At 53.6% G+C, this 12,101-nt stretch overlaps 1 protein-coding gene across 1 annotated transcript in view; it reads right to left on the bottom strand.

Annotated features, from left to right (window-relative positions):
• snta1 (syntrophin, alpha 1) overlaps window positions 1–10,527 on the bottom strand; it is a 104,257-nt gene extending 93,730 nt beyond the window's left edge. Inside the window, exon 1 of the mRNA XM_056274084.1 lies at window positions 10,148–10,527. Coding sequence (XP_056130059.1) covers window positions 10,148–10,430 — 283 coding nt within the window. The 5' untranslated portion in view covers window positions 10,431–10,527. The remainder of the gene's footprint in view (window positions 1–10,147) is intronic.
• Window positions 10,528–12,101: the final 1,574 nt, after the last annotated feature.

Genomic DNA, 12,101 nt, shown 5'->3' on the forward strand with positions numbered 1-12,101 from the left:
AGTGCTACAGATATTGTATTCAGAAATCACGTCAGGACACAGCGCTGTCGCTCGACACAACCTCTCCGTGGCATTCTTTATTTAGACTGACACAGCATCAAAGGCAGACCCGATCAAACAACCCAGAGCCCGCAGGCATCACCAATCGATCCCAGCACAATAGAACAGCACCAAATCAAATGCAGCACTGTCGATGTGTGCATACATAACATTCCCCCCCCCCCCCCGGCAGGATTTCAAACATGAAAGGTTGACACAAAGTCCTCTAGGTGGCCAGGGCGTAAACGTGTGCGAACAGGTCGCGGGGCGGCCTGAGGCTGGGCAGGCCGAGGTGGGGAGGGAGATGGCAGGTGAAGCTGAGGCCCAGAAATGTCTGGGGCCCGTGTAGGAGCTGCATGAAGCCCCGGGGCGTCTCGCCATGCTGAGGGAATGGCTATGGTTGTGTCACCAGCTGTGTGTGGCGGAGCTGACACCTTCCGTAGACGACTGGAGTGCCACCGAGTGCCATCGCTGAGGAGGTAAGTGGCTGGGCCCAGCTGACGGGTGACTTGGAGAGGAGAGGACCAGTATGAAGCCATTTTATTGTCCCTGTGGGGCCTGCGGACCCTGACCCAGTCTGACACATTGATGTCTGGCACCCTGGTTCGTTTTGACTGGTCAAACCGTTGCTTCATCCACGTCTGCTGACGAGTGACTGAGGCTCTGACCCCAGAGGGAGGTGCCTGAGGTGTGGAGGGGCGGAGCCTGTCAAGGGGCATGCACAGTTCCCGGCCTAGCATGAGAGAGGCTGGGGAGACGCCTGTGGTCGAGTGCTGTGTGGCCCGATAGTGCAGCAGAGTGTGACGGATGGCCTGCGTGAAAGAGCACCCTTGGGCCATGTGGGCTCTGAGGCCGTTCTTCAGTGACTGGTGAAAACGTTCAACGCCGCCATTGGCCTGGGGGTGGTAGTACGCAGTGCATATATGACGGATGCCCTTGCTTTCGAGATAAGCAGTGAACTCAGCAGAGACCAGCTGAGGGCCGTTGTCAGTGGTGATGGCCTTTGGGAGGCCCCAGCGAGAGAAAAGAGAGTCCAGGAAGTCGATGATGATCTGTGAGGTGACAGTGCCGGAAGTGGTGAGTTCAGGCCATTTTGAGTGTAGATCGTAGGCAACCACCATGAAGCGTTGGTGGTGGGGAACTCCATGGATCTCACCACAAATGTCCAACTGCAGGTGTTCCCAGGGCTGAGAGGGCCAGGCGAGAGGTTGCAGGGGTGGGGGAGCCTGGTGGCCAGTCTTGCCACTCACAAGGCAGGCAGAACAGTCCTTCACCAGAGCCTCAATATCTCTGTCTATCCCCGGCCACCACACCAGGTCTCGGCAGCGCTGTTTCAGTTTCACAATGCCCAGGTGGCCTTCATGCGCCGTATTCAAAACACGTGCACGGAGAGCAGCTGGGACCACTGTGCAAAACCCACGTGCCACGCAGGTGTCGTTCCAGCAGGAGAGCTCCTGTCTGACTCGGGCGGACGCAGCCAGCTCCTCTGGGACCTTGTGAGGCCAGCCGTTCTGGATGTAGGTGCGGAGCTGGGAGAGGACAGGGTCCTGTTCGGAGGCTGCCCTCAGCTCCTGCAGAGAGACAGTGGCCTGGAGGGGTGTGTGTAGCATTTGGACAATGTCCTTTTCCACACAGTCAGTGTCCGTCTGTGGAGCTGGGGTGGAGACAGAGCGAGAGAGCAGGTCGGCGACAACATTGTCTCTGCCTGGGGTAAACTGCAGGCTGAAGTTGTACTGGCGGAGGCGGTCAGACCAGCGGTGCAGCCTCAGGGGTTTGTGGCCTGTCCCAGATGTGGACAGCAGCGCTGTCAGGGCCTGGTGATCTGTCCTGAGGGTGAAGGAGCGGCCATAGAGGTAGAGGTGCCACCTTTCACAAGCCCAGATACAGGCTAACGCCTCACGCTCACCCACGGAGTACCGCTGCTCGGTCAGGTTGAGGGCACGGGGGGCGAAGGCAATGGGCTTCTCCACACCGTTCTGGGTTTGAGACAGCACAGCCCCTATCGCTGTGGCTGATGCGTCACAGGTCACAAAGGTGGAGCTGGAGATGTCGAAGTGAGCCAACACTGGTGGTGAAGTCAGTTGAGTCTTGAGATCACGCACAGCGTCACTGCATGCCTTTGACCACACCCATGGCTCGTCCTTACGCAGCAGCTGGCGCAGGGGGGCTGTGGTCGCAGAGTACTGGGGAAGAAACCTCAGGTAGTAACTTGTCATACCCAGGAAGGAGGCGACCTGGGCGGCCGAGCTGGGCTCAGGGATGGCCTGAATGGCGTCCACGTTGGATTGTAGTGGAGTTACACCACTCGCTGACAGCCGGAACCCCACGAAGTCGATGGCTGGCACAGAGAGGACACATTTCTCAGCATTGAGAGTTAGCTTGTGCTAGGACAGGGCTGCGAAGACCATGTTGAGGCGCTTGTCGTGGATTTCACTGGTGGGCCCGTGTACCACTATATCGTCCAGATAAATGGCCACGCCCAGTATGCCAGCCAGCACGGAGACCATGATTTTCTGGAAGCAGCTAGGGGCGGAGCTGAGACCGAAAGGCATCCTGGTGTAGCGAAACACTCCTGCATGTGTCACAAAGGCTGTGAGGTTTCGGCTGCTGGGGTGGAGGGGCACCTGTAAGTACCCCTGTCTGAGGTCGAGCTTGGAGAACACCTCAGAGCCATAGAAATGAGCAGTGAGTTCTTCTGAGGTGGGCAGTGGATACTTATCAGGGACCACTGCCTTATTTACTGCACGTAGATCGATGCAGACACGCAGGCCCCCCGACTTCTTCTTAGCCACCACGAGGTTTGAGACACAAGGTGACGCGTCCACCGGTTCAATGATGCCAGCTTCCAGCAGTTGTTGCAGCTCGGCGGAGACCCCATCACGGAGAGCCAACGGGATGCGGCGCAGTGGTTGGATGACAGATTTCACAGCAGGGTTGAGGAGAGGTTGATGAGTGAAGGCGGAGAGGCAGCCCAGCCCCATAAACAGCGATGGCCACTTCTGCTGCCAAGGTGTGGCAACAGTCAGGATTGCTGCCCCCCTTGTGTCTAAGAGGGAGAACCCCAGAGCGGAGAACAGGTCCAGGCCCATCAGGTTGGCCCCACGGCGTGCCACATGAAAAACTGCATTGGGCACCAGCTTGGTTCCATAGCGGACAGTCAGTTGGAGAGAGCCAACCAGATCGATTTTGGAGTCACCATACCCACAGAGGACAGCTGAGGGTGCGGACAGTGGCAGTGAACCGAAAAATTGACTGTAGGTATCAACATTCAGGAGAGACACACTTGCACCGGTGTCCAACAGCAGGGGGATGCACACATCATTAATGTTGACTGTGCATGATTTGAATGACACTGGCCCAGAGCTCACCTTGTGAATGACGGCGGTTGAAGACTGGGGGGTGTGGCCCTCTGACCCAGCCGGGGAAGATCGACAGACGTTGGCAAAGTGATTGTGCTTACCGCAGCTACGGCATGTCTGGCCACGGGCAGGGCAGTTCTGAGCCCTTGAAACATGAGACCGAGACCCACAGTTACCACAGGACTGTTGAGGGCGGGGCCGAGAACGCCGTCGTGGCAGTTGCAAGACGTCCCCAGTGGAGTCGGCGCCCGCCTCGCTCTGGTTGGGTTGAGTCCCGAGGGGCAGCCGTGAGTAGAGGGAGGAGTCGTTGGCAGCTTGACTGGAGGTGGCCACTTGCTGTGTATTTAGCATAGCAGCACACTCAGCTGCTACCTCAACCTGTAGTGCGATGGTAATTGCTCTGGACAGCAGCAGATCGTCTTTTTCCAGCAGGAGAGTCTCACGCACCTTTGCGTTGTTGGTGTGTTCGATTAGCTGGTCGCGAACCATCTCGTCCTGAAGCGCGCCAAACTTGCATGAGCTAGCTAGCCCTCGCAAATTAGCTACGTACTGCCGCACAGACTCACCAGGCAGTTGGTGTCGCTGACGGAATATAAGTCGCCGAAGGAGGGCACTCTGTGGAGCAGCGAAATGGGTGCTCGTAAGTCCCACAGCTTCATCAAAGCTTGTGACGTCCCCAGAGACCCGAGCACACGATGACCCTCTGCTCCCAAGCAGTGTAGCAACAGAGCCGTCTTCCTAGCCTGGCTCACGTCGTCGAACCCTGAGGCGATGATGTAATTTTCAAAACTATGTAGCCAGCGATTCCATGGTACCGGAGGCTCGCCAGGTAATGCCGGGAAGGGGGCAGGTGGTGGGAGAGAGATATCAGCCATCCTCGTCGCCAATATTGTATTTAGAAATCACTTCAGGACACAGCGCTGTCGCTCGACACAACCTCTCCGTGGCATTCTTTATTTAGACTGACACAGCATCAGAGGCAGACCCGATCAAACAACCCAGAGCCCGCAGGCATCACCAATCGATCCCAGCACAATAGAACAGCACCAAATCAAATGCAGCACTGTCGATGTGTGCATACATAACAACAGTATTTCTAATTTTCATTTTTCTGGTCACTGTGAATGAATTCTGGGATTTCTGCATGAACTGGATAATCATATTCTTGAAAAAGGAAAAAAAATCCCATGTAGCATTTCAGAAGTCTCAGTTTTCCTGCGTTAGAGCTGTTTCTCTGCCCACGTAATGAATTACTTTTAAAAACCGCACAACAATAATTAACACAGACTGGTTACACCATCTTGGGGACCTTTGCAATGGCTGACTCTGCAGGACCTGCGCATGACCTTTGACCTCGGTTATGACAGAATGGAAACCCAACCAGGGTCCCTTCAGGACTCCCAGGGTTATTTCTCACACAGCGAGTGCTGATAGAGCGCTCAGGCCAGCACCCCAGTAAACCAGCGGCGGTGCCGTCTCCTTCGACCTGACAACAGATGGACATGTACGCCAAGCATCTATTTAAAGTGAATGACTGAGCGAGGAAGCGAAACACAGCTTGTCTTACATGCCTGAGTCAGACAGGAAATGACAATGACTCCGGCTGTCAAAAGTGGCACGAGGGCGACATGGGTGAGAAAATGACCCCGGCGTTCGCCACAAACTAATTTGGAGACATTTGACTGAGGGATATTCAAGCCCAAGAAGATATTAATTCTAATGATGCTGGTGACAAAACGAGTTGGCGTAAGGATGTTTCTTCTCTGGCAGACCATTAACTCTGACCTTGAGAGGAAGGACCCACAATAACCCTCCCCTATCTCTCTACGCTCCTTTCACTTCTCCTTCCCCCTTTCTCTCCCGTTATTCATTTATCTGTTAGTATCTAGATCGTCGATTTAGCTATTGGTTTTTTTTCTAAATAATTGATTTTGGGAACTGTCAAAACAATGACAAATGCATCCATCACAGGTTGCAGAGTGATGTCTTGTTTACTTAGCCCGACTGGCAGCCATACTAATCGACCAGTCAACGTTTTGCCACTAATTAGGCAAACTCATTACCAAAACGTTTCCAGTGGGCTGTTTCACTGGCATTATTTGTTCACGCGCAGCACTGCCAAGCAGAAAAAAAAACCCTCAATTAATCAGAATTAAAATCAATCAGTGTGGGTTTTTTTACTTCCAAGTATCCTTCTCCACGCCACACGTCTCCGTCTCCCACCTCCCCCCCTGCATCCATCCATCCATCCATCCATCTGTGGGTACCACCCCTCCATCTCCCAGCTTCCTCTGAGTGTTCATGTCAATCATGAATTCGGTGTTGACAATGCAGTATGTGTGCGTGTGCGTGTGCGTGTGCGTGTGCGTGTGCCGGCTGCTGACAGTGACGGGTAAATGAATGGTAGCGCCTTACTCAGCTCTGACATGTAGCTAATGAGGCACCAAAAGTGCTAACAGCGTGTTCGTTGCGATGGCGGCGCCCGCGCCCTTCATCCCGCCCAGCATCGTCATCACCGGCATCAAAAACGGTTTTAGGGGTCAAAGGGTAAACAGAGCTGGAGAAACAACTGGGGACAGAAAAGCATGACATTGCTTTTGAGATAATGAGCTCAGGGCTTGTTCTTAATTGGTGTTTCTGATGTTTGTCTGTTTTAACTGGGAATGGTTGTCTGAGCACAAGTAATGCAGACGGAACAAAGCAGCGCAGGGGATTTTAATTTGACTCCTCCGGTTTATAATACCCGGCCCCCCTCTGGATCCAGTACGCTGCAAACATGGCTGGGCTGAAAGTGACACTAATATCATGTCCACATCTGAGACGCGAGGCAAGGAGATCTGGACTAAATGCGGCCTCAGATGATTCCGTTTGTTTTATTCTGTAACAAGTGGGTGGGAACAACACCATGTCAGTCGCAGGGAACGTCACTAAATCCACATTCAAATACTTCTCTTTTTTACCCCTTTTTCTCCCCAATTGTATCCGGCCAGTTACCCCACTTTTCCAAGCCGTCCCGGTCTGCCGATCCGGGGAGGGCTGCAGACCACTACATGCCTCCACCGATACATGTGGAGTCGCCAGCCGCTTCCTTTCACCTGACAGTGAGGAGTTTGGCCAGGGGGGACGTGGCGCGTGGGAGGATCACGCTATTCCCCCCAGTTTCCCCTCCCCCTTGAAGCGACCAGAGGAGGTGATAGTGCAGCGACCAGGACACACACCGACATCCGGCTCCCCGCCCGTAGACACGGCCAATTGTGTCTGCAGGGACGTCCGACCAAGCCGGAGGTAGTAACACGGGGATTCAATCTGGCGATCCCCATGTTGGTAGGCAACGGGGTAGACCGCCACGCCACCCGGACTTCTCATTCAAATACTTCTTGGCTGTCCAAACTTGTCTGCAGTCGTTTTAGAACAGCCCCACCCAGGAAGAGAGAGTACTCATTCTTCTCCATGTGTCCACCTGAACGCTGCAGCTGTCCGTACGCCCGCTCCCGTGTTGTCCGGCCTCCTCGCCGGCCTCCTTAAATATAGACCCCGCAGGAGTGAAGGTCGAGCTCCTCCGTGCTCCTCCTCACACGCTGGGCTGGGCTCCCTAAAATTAACAGCGGAGGAGCGCTCCCTGCACAGCCACATAGCTTTCATCTTTAGCCAATGACAACTGTTCAGCTGTTCACGAGACGCCCGCCCCCCCAACACGCGCACACACACACACACACTTATTCTTTCTTCCATTATTACATCTTTTTTCTTTCTCATTTTTTCTCTTCCTTCCTTCTTTCCTCCTTTCTTTGTTTCACATTTTTTTCTTCCTTCCTTTTTCTGTTTCTTTCTCTTGCACGTTTTCTTCCTTCCTTGCTTGTTTCCATGTTTTTCCTTTCTTTCTTTCTTTCTTTCTTTCTTCGCGTGTTTTTTCCTCCCTGTCCTTTTTCTCTCACCTATCACTCATTTTTCTTTTTTTTCCCCCATTTTTCTCCCCATTTGTATTCGGCCAATTTACCCCACTCCTCCGAGCCGTCCCGGTCGCTCCTCCACCCCCTCTGCCGATCCGGGCTGGGCTGCAGACTACCACATGTCTCCTCCGATACATGTGGAGTCGCCAGCCGCTTCTTTTCACCTGACAGTGAGGAGTTTCGCCAGGGGGACGTAGCACGTGGGAGGATCACGCTCTCCCCCCCAGTCCCCCTCCCCCCGGAACAGGCTCCCCAACCGACCAGAGGAGGTGCTAGTTCAGCGACTTAGCGACCAGGACACATACCCACATCCGGTTTCCGACCCGCAGACACTGCCCGTTGTGTTTGTAGAGACGCCCAACCAAGCCGGGGGTAACATGGGGATTCGAACCGGCGATCCCCGTGTTGGTAAGCAATGGACTAGACCGCCACGCTACCCAGACGCCACCACTCCATCATTTTGCCCCCTCTTCCAATCTCCTTTTGACAAGTTTCTTCATCTTAAAACTTTTTCCTTCGCAGTTGTTGTCCAAGTCCCTTGCCATCTTCGTCTTAATCTTTGTTCCTTTCTCTTCTCTCTCTCTCTCTCTCTCTCCCTCTCTCGCTCTTCACGCCCTCTTCTCTCTCTCTCCCTCTCTCGCTCTTCACCTCCCTTCTCTCTCTCCCTCTCTCGCTCTTCACCTCCCTTCTCCCTCTCTCTCTCTCCCTCTCTCGCTCTTCACCTCCCTTCTCCCTCTCTCTCTCTCCCTCTCTCGCTCTCTTCACCTGCCTTCTTCCTCCTCTCTCTTCACCTCGCTTCTCCCTCTTTCTCTCTCCCCCTCTCTCTCTCCACCTCCCTTCTCCCCCTCTCCCTCCTTCTCCCTCCCCCCCTCTCTCTCTTTCTCTCTCCCCCTCTCTCTCTCCACCTCCCTTCTCCCCCTCTCCCTCCCTCCCCCCCCTCTCTCTTTCTCTCTGTCTCTCTCTGTCTGTCTCTGTCTCTGTCTCGCTCTGGCGCTCCTCCTATCTTGCCTTTGAACAGAAAGCATCGCAACACCGTCGTGTCTGCAGGGAGGCGGTGGCGCTGCTGCCTTCAGCTGCTGATGTTCAAAGCCACCAGTTTCCACAGAGATGGACTCCCATCCAAACCACGAGGGACCTGATTTGCTGGTCCGGGGAAAGTGGTGGGGGTGGTGGTGGTGGGGGGGGGGCTAAAATTAAAACATGTCACCACCAGCTGCCACAATGACAAGCCGCCCCCCTTCCTCATGACAGCGGTGCGGGTCTCGTGCTTTCTGTCCATCCAACACTGGCAGGTGGCCGCCAATAGGTGACAACCTGTCAGTTCACACAGAATGTCAAGACTTTTAACACACACACACACACACACACACACACACACACACACACACACACCCGACTTATCCCCCCTCGGCAGGTTGAATGTTGCGGTGGGTGTTTGCTGAGCGCGCTCTAAAGTCAACTCGGCGCGTCAAACGCGGGACGGGCGCGTGAGCCAGAATCGAGCCTTTAATCCCAGACATTGCGGGCGAGGCTGAAGTTCGACCAGGACTTCAGATCCAACATTGGGTCTCAGAAGGCCTATAGGAAGATTGAAAAACTAATAAAAGTAATGTTAAAGGAATCCCAGCACCCTACACGTGAAGCATAAGCAAAGCAGAAAAGAGGGGAATAATAACCCCCCCGCCCCGCCTCCCCCCTCCCTGCACCGCATCGCTGTCAGTGAAAAGTGAGTCACAGCGTGCAGATGTGTTCGTACATCTGGGGCTGCCACAGTAACAGCGTGAGTTGTTTACTCTGCAAGTCTGCGTTTTGGGATCTTCGGCGGGATACCTGCCTGTTCCTACAGGTAAAGAGGAAGCAGCCAACCGCACAGGTATGCAAGCCCCGGCCGGGACCACGGGCCAAGGGTCACGACCTTTCCCAGCCCGCCTGCCGCCCTGATAGCGTCAGCCAGTGCGAGCGTGGCGTCGTCTGTGTTTGATTCGCTCGGTCAAACATTAACACGAAGCCAGATATAAACAGGAAAGCTCGCCCTCCAAACAAGCGCACGCTGGAGCGGAAGCCGCGCGGGGGGGGGGGTTTATCTCCGGGGCGGCGAGATAGCGCTTCTTTTCTTTTTTTTTCTTTTTTGCCCTCCGCCTTAATTGGTCCAGCGAGTCTTACCTTGCAGCCCTGGGGCTTATCCTGCTATCCTGAGTTTTCTGTATCCCCCACTTAATGTGATTTGCACACCATTTTCAACAGGGGCTCCGCCGCAGGAGCGCCTCCTGAAGCCGATATGGTAAAAATAGAACCCAACATCTTATGGGTTTGGTGCTCAATGTTAGTTTCAGGGCCTAAACTAGAACAGAGTTGAGCAGAGGCAGAATACGATGAGAAGAGAATAAAATACAAAACAGAAGAGAGTCATAATGGGGTACAAGTCGGTTCACGCTAATTGTGAGCAAAGGGTGCAAAATGCCATGTCTGCACTGGAAGACAGGAAAAGTGAGAGACAGTTTGAGGTGTGCTCTCAGCTGTCGTGTGTGCTGTGTAACATTTGCAGGACAGACTAGATACACGTGTCTTGTGTTATAAACTACACGCGCGGGACTTCGTCCGCGTGGAGAATAGGTAAAGATTAGAGTCGTGCGTTATTGTGTTTTTCGGACTTGCGGGCGCGTCACTGGAAACTTGTTTGCGTGACCGCCTGTTACCGAAACGAAACTCAGCCCAACTCGCCCCCCCCCCGTACTAACTTGTTTGAAGGGACACCGAAGTTTATCGATAATCAATACTCTATCGCTTGGGATTTCTTACCTTTGATACTGATTCCGAGTCCTCCCACGTCCTGCTTGGTGACGCGCACGGTGCGCTTCACGTTGGTGATCGTCTCCGGGACCGGGGACGAGCTGAGGTTCGGCGGATCTCCGTTCAAGGCGCCGGCGGGGGTCGGGCTGGGTTTGCCCGGTTCCTCCCCGGCCTCTCCGGGACTTAACGTCAGGGTCTCCTCGGTCAGGGTGGCCAAAACCCGGATCCAGCGGTCCACGGTGACTCGGAGCTCCAGCAGTCCCGTTTTCTGTGCCTTCATAGCGGCAGCCATGTTCAACGCATTCCTGGAATAACTCTAGACGGGTTGGCAGTCCTGTAAAGAGATAGGGGTGGGGGAGATGGCAGGGGACACACACGCACACACACACACGCACACACACACACGCACACACACACAGCTACACACAGAGCCCCCTCCCCTTCTCTCTCTCTCGCTCTCTCTCTCGCTCTCTCTCACTCTCTCTCGCGCACCCTCTCTCGTGTGCACTTGTAAGAAGTAAAGTTAATTGAGGATGATACGATTAGCAACGGTGTTGACACAGACTTAAAGTTCAAAGAGGTTCTTGTTGAGTCCTCTCATTAATCAACTGTGTGCGGGCGTTGCACATAATTAGTTTTTATTTATTTATTTATTTATTTATCCCCCTCGCCCCCCCCCCAAGAAAAAGTGCACATTGAACTCAGGGCTTAGATCTTCATCGACCAAATGGCCAGTATTTGCGTGAAAAGCACCGGAATCGTCGCAGTGACCTATGCCGATATATTCTGTCATGAGATAAAAAAAAAATAAATCAATAATTGCTCATGCGGCACTTTAAAGGCTGGAAATATTGGGCTGCCCTCCTCACACCAGCTCCGACTTTCACAGACCGTGTCTTCTACAGCTGTGGGCGTTCAAGTTTTCCTGAGAACACAATGATAACCAATTACTGCCCTGACACGCGCAGGCTGACGCAGGACCGTTTCCGGACATCTGGGGACCCGAAGTTACATCCTGGGGGGCAGTCCGCCCACCCCGCCCACCCCACCCCTACGTTTTTCAGCTCTGGATTAAATTTTCCCCCTCATCACTTTTGTAACCCCCCCCCTTTTTAATGACTTTGGCCATTTTGTTTTCTTTCTCTTTTTTTAAAATTTTTTATTGTTGTTGCTCCCCCCCCCCAATTGTGCTTGGCCAATTACCCCACTCTTCCGAGCCGTCCCGGTCGCTGCTCCATCCCCTCTGCCGATCTCGCCAGCCGCTTCTTTTCACCTGACCGTGAGGAGTTTCACCAGGGGGCGTAGCGCATGGGAGGATCACGCTATCCCCCCCCCCCCCGAACAGGTGCCCCGACCGACCAGAGGAGGCACTAGTGCAACAACCAGGACACATACAGCCAGCTCCCCACCCACAGACACGGCCAATTGTGTCTTTAGGGATGCCCGACCAAGCCGGAGGTAACACAGGGATTCGAACTGGCGATCCCCCGAGTTGGTAGGCAACGGAATAGACCACTGTGCTATCCGGACACCCTTGAGCACTTTTGTGATTCTGACACACCTCTAACTTGCCCACCTTAGAAAACAATCTTCGTTGTTGTTGGACCACAATGGGGGGGGGGACCCTGTGACTGCCTCAACCATGGACTGAACTGAGGTTTTCATCAGAAAGTAAATAAGGAATGTTATTAAAAAAAACAATTTAACTAAACAAAAAACGAAGTGCACGCTTGCAGAGCCCCTCGTGCCTTGAAAGCCCTAAGAAACCACTTATAGCACTTTTAGCAAGACGCAGCCCTGGGCCTGTGACTGAAACGAGTTCATATCAATCAGCATGTAAAATGTGTGGTAGTGTGTTGAGCCTTTCCCCGTTATAGGAACTGTATGTTCAGTTGTACCGTCATTTTCACTAACAATGTAAAAAAGAAAAAGAAAAAAAGGAATGACTCCTCTGTGCTAAATT

This window comes from Lampris incognitus, chromosome 2, assembly GCF_029633865.1.
Source record: "Lampris incognitus isolate fLamInc1 chromosome 2, fLamInc1.hap2, whole genome shotgun sequence".
NCBI classification, from domain to species: domain Eukaryota; kingdom Metazoa; phylum Chordata; class Actinopteri; order Lampriformes; family Lampridae; genus Lampris; species Lampris incognitus.